At 38.4% G+C, this 5,000-nt stretch overlaps 1 protein-coding gene across 1 annotated transcript; it reads right to left on the bottom strand.

Moving 5' to 3' along the window:
• Positions 1–2,891: 2,891 nt before the first annotated feature.
• LOC137995392 (histamine H2 receptor-like) lies at positions 2,892–3,638 on the bottom strand. Its single transcript, XM_068840952.1, has one exon. The coding sequence runs from the start codon at positions 3,636–3,638 to the stop codon at positions 2,892–2,894; it is 747 nt and encodes a 248-aa protein (XP_068697053.1).
• Between the last annotated feature and the right edge of the window lie 1,362 nt (positions 3,639–5,000).

The following is a 5,000-nucleotide window of genomic DNA, read 5'->3' on the forward strand; positions in this document are numbered from 1 at the left end:
TCTGTTAACTTAATTAAATATACCATGCCTCGTGATTTCCACTTTAAAAATTACCTTTAGAACCTACTTTTTGCGTAGAATAAGCTTTTAGAATGATGTTCTTGTCTTCTGTGGTGATACTTGACGATTCGGGAACATTTTGTGAAAAAATATTTATAACAGGTCACACACAATGCATGGCAAGCATGGAAATTCGACGAAGCGGTAAATGCGACTAAATTTGTTGCGTGCGTTGCTATTTTTGTGTTTTGACAGATTTTGACAGAATATTAAATTATGAAAAAATATCTACGGGATACGGATAGATCGTTAACAAATCTTTATTTTTAGCCGTTATTTGAACATAAAAGATGGAACGCTTGACGAGAAATAATATTTTTGTTGATATTTGAAAGAAGAAAAATTTCGCAGGAACAACTTTGCATACATGCGTTGAAATGTGATACGCTGAGATACAGGAATTCTCTGACAAATGATTTTGTCATTGTAGTGTAAACATGAAGTTTATATGGTAAGGCAACAATATTTCTTTAACTTCCTGGTTAATTCAATTTATTGCTACCACTTACTAGTGCGAAGATTGTTTACATGAAACTCACGCTTTTTGCGAAATTACATCAATTTGCGTGACAATATATCCCTTTACTCTAACACAAAAACATTCAGATAGTAACAAACTTCATATTTATTAACCATTTCTTCTGCTTTTGTGCTTGTCAGCATTGTGATCTGCGATAATTCGCAAGTCTGTTTTTTGTATCTCATAGATATTCGGCTCATCCTCGGTGTAAAAACCTGTGAAACTCGCAGATGACGTGATACAAAAGAAAACAAAAGAGCCAAAAAAACATCAAGCAATAACGTAACGCTACCACGAGCTAACAAAACAAGGAAAATTTTTAACAGGTTTATACACCGAGGTAAACCCAGATGTTCAGATTTTCAATTACATGGCCGCTCAACCTCGCGATTGAGTAAATAGTTCACCCTGAGGTCACAACCAGGTGATCTGGTGACGTAATTCGGAGGACTGGGGAGAAAAATTTTAACGCCGTATCCCACAACCCCGCGCGGCCTTATTTTCGAATTCAATATGGCAGAAGGGTAGTCAGATGTTGTCGGGTCTACTTGAATGTTCATTCAGTAACAGGAAATGTGGTAGACGCGTAATAATCTATTGAGTTTTGGCGATGGCAATCCTGCAGGGAGTTTGGACAACACCTAAGGCCGCGTGCGGTTGTAGGATACGGCGTTAAAATTTTTCTTCCCAGTCCTCCAAATTACGTCAGCAGATCACCTGGAATAGATACGTTTCTCAGGAACACAACAAAGAAGGCTTCCTGACCCGACAGATGAAATGTAAATAATCAGTTAAATACTACAACAAAGTTAAAAAAACCAAAGACGGAAGTTTCTTGGCTAAAAAGTACGTTGTTTCACTCTGAAAACAACGAACGATCAACATTCTTTCCCGTAGTTCATTCAGTTGACACAAGGTGATCACGTGCACCTTTACTCAAGAGTGTGTTTGTTATCCTTAAGGACGGTGCCTACTAATTCAAAGGTATTTTTGCGCGGTTTACTGACTACGCGGGAAAAGCAGATCTTAACAAGTGTTATTGAAATCCAAAAAGAAAATTGGGGGTAACCACGCATTTTTCGAAGCTAATTAATCAACAATATTTGTAAAAAGCTTTAAAATACAAAGCAATGTATGGCGTTCTTTTCCAAATTCAAGCGTAATTATCTCTGAAAATGCGTGGTTACCCCCAATTTTCTTTTTGGATACCAAGAACACTTGCTAAGTTCTGGTTTCTCCACATAGTTTTGAACCGCGCAAAAATACCCCTGTATTAATAAGCACCGCCGATAGGATAACTTATGCTCGATCAAGATTCTCACACACAGACCTCCTGCTCGGTTAATAAGAGCTAAGTATTGTGTCTGCCTCACAATGAAATCGCCCTAAATACATCTTGTTGTTTTATGCCCTTTCTCCCTCCCCAAATAAGGAATTCCTTTGAATATTGGGCTGCATGACCTGAGCTCGTTTACTGGGCATTCCGAAAAAGATAGTAACCACGAAGTGGAGTGAAATGGCTCAGGGAAAAGGCCCAGAGCCGGTTTCATCAATAAAGTTATCCATTTAATTACAAAATTATTTGGTTCAAGAAAAAATGTAATGAGCCCAGTAAAAGTAAGGGTACAAAAATCGCCTTACACAAAATTAAATCTCCACCACTACCAAGAAAATACTGCAGACAGGGAAAGGGGCAAGAGGAGGGGTAAGAATTAAAACCAAGCAATGAAGGGGAATGGGTTCGATACCGGGGTCATCGCTGTTTTCAAAGAACACAGTCTGTGGAGTCAACCCGGTATCGAACCCATTCCCCTTCATTGCTCCGTTTTGGATCAAAGTATTACCACTTATACAAATTATATATGCCTTTCACATATATCCCCCTCGCCTTATCATCATCATAAAACAAAAAATATCGTATGAAACGAAGGGTCAAAAGTTGATCAGCGGTTGTTTCCACTCCTAATTTTCTGGACATTTCGCAAGATCACTTCATCAGCTGGGGATTACTTCTCTTTTAAATTACATGGATTAGAAAAATATATATTAACAGCTAGTTTAGAGAGTACACTGAAGTGCAAGTGTAACCTTTCTTACAAGGTACCTTGTTAGCCTATACTTAAGTCTAGTCAATTGGATGAACCGCATGCACTGAAGCTCTAAATACAAACTTCCTCATTTCTTCTTGTCGCCAGCAATAAATCAGTGGATTAAGAACAGAGTTTATCATCAGGAAAGAGCCCACCACTGCATCCATTGGACGGAAAAGATAACTTCTCTTGCGGAAAAATCCAACAGCTAACAGAACAAGTTAGAGAAATGCTGGCAACAAACACAGTCCAACAGCACCGACCACTAATACTGTCGTCTTCAACGCTTTACTCTCCTTAAGGAATGTTTCTGCTTGTTCTTGAGGTAGCTGCTGAGCTTTAATCATCTTTTTGTGGCGACGGGTTTCGAAGTAAAGGATTACGTAAGAACAAGAAACGAAAATAACACACACAAAAAAGACATGAGAGGCAGAAAGAAAATACAGGGCGCTGCTACCACCGATCAGGTGAAGAGGCATTCCAAACGAACTGCTATATACCCAGCAAAAAAAGGCTCCCATCTTAATGTTTCGTGTTGTCATAGCGTAGGGGTACCAAAACGGATGTTTGATTGCAATCAGTTTCTCGCCGACAACCATCATGAGATGAAGAGCCGACGAGTAAGACAACACGACAATACAAAGCATATGAACGGCAGAGAAGTAATAGGCGATGTCGCTATCAAGCAGGAGGAAGGTCTGCCATAGTATATACGAAGGCTGCGAGATCAGACCTGTCATCACATCAGTGACGGCTAAACACGCCAGCATGATGTTCGAATAACTCTGAAGTCTCGGTCTTCTTTTTACACCTTTTATCACCAACACGTTCAGTCCGATTGTGAATGGACAGCCGATAACATTAATGAAGATGATTGTGGAAATGAAAACCACGCTGAAGACATAGTTCGAATTCGCTTCGCCGTTCATTGTAACAATTGTCAAGTTCGAAACAGTGAGGTTTGCCATGTTGTTCCGGATGCAGAGCAATGGACAAGTGGTTACTTTTAGGGATAAGTGAGTTGCTTATCTATTGCCTTCTTTCCGGTTTTACGTCACAAGAGAGCAAATGTTTTCTGAGATAATTTTTCACACACATATTAAAGTCATTGAAGATTTAGTAACGCCTCACCGATAAAGGATTGAGTTAAAAAAAAAATTCTGCCTCGGTTAATTGGTTAGCATTACAGTTAATTTCGCGAGTTGCAAAAACAAAGCCAGGAAATCTTCATTTGAAAGGCGCAAACAAAAACAGAAACAAAGCCAGGAAATCTTCATTTGAAAGGCCCTTACTGAATCGACATGAATCGAAGATGACGCGTTTCCATTAAAGGAATTACGGTCTAAACGTCAGCTCAAATCTCTTTCACGTAGCCTGGTTAATTTACCTTTAACAACTCGTGTTATAAAATCATGTTTTCTTTGTTTCGATAAAGGTTGCTGAAAAACATTAAAATGCGTAAAAGAGAAGAAATAAAAAAATAGTTTGTTGGTAAGGTAAAGGTAATAGTCACATAAGTCTCGAGTTGATCTTGCTGAGCATGTCTTGATAACTGTTCTACGAAATGAGACTGTAAATCAAATGAAGTCAGGTCAAAGCAGCTCACATCAAATGGCAAGGTTGAGAAGATCGGAAAACCGTAATATCCGGTGAAAAACCTCACCGAGCAGAATAGAACCACAAAACGAAACCAACACAAGATACTGCTACGTCCGCGAATAGAAACGGTTATTTAATAGTAGTATCAGCAGTTTCACTAGCAACTAATTATGGTGTTGACAGAAGAATCAACCTTTCAAGAAAGTTTCTCTCCACTATTAGCGAGTAAAGCACTCACTAATTATCAAGAATCGAGGGAACATTGTATGTATGGATGAGAGTTATATAAGAAAATCAAAACAACAAAAATTATATATGGGGTTAACAAATAAACCAAACTTTGTGTGAAACTAAAATCTTTAATTTAAAAAAAAATCAACTACAAATTAAACAAAAAGCTTAACACGACAATCAGAACTACAAGATTAATACCGCTATCGTTACGTGGATTTGTCCTATCCGACACGATTACACATGACTAAACATTAACAGTATCATTGCTGAGTTATGGCCGGTAATAGGACGACTTATTTCTGATTATCCCCAAGTCACCCTTCAAACGTAAATCTCTTCAAAGATAACTTAAGTCCAGCTTTTTTTTTTTTGTTTGTTTTCAAAAGAAATGACATAGTTTTCCTGGGAGAAACAAGCACTAAACCAGGAACTTAAAAGACAATAGGAATCTCCAAAAGCCGGCCCGGAACGAGATGATGCCATTGAGGTCGCAATGC

Source organism: Montipora foliosa, chromosome 3 (assembly GCF_036669935.1).
Source record: "Montipora foliosa isolate CH-2021 chromosome 3, ASM3666993v2, whole genome shotgun sequence".
NCBI lineage: Eukaryota > Metazoa > Cnidaria > Anthozoa > Scleractinia > Acroporidae > Montipora > Montipora foliosa.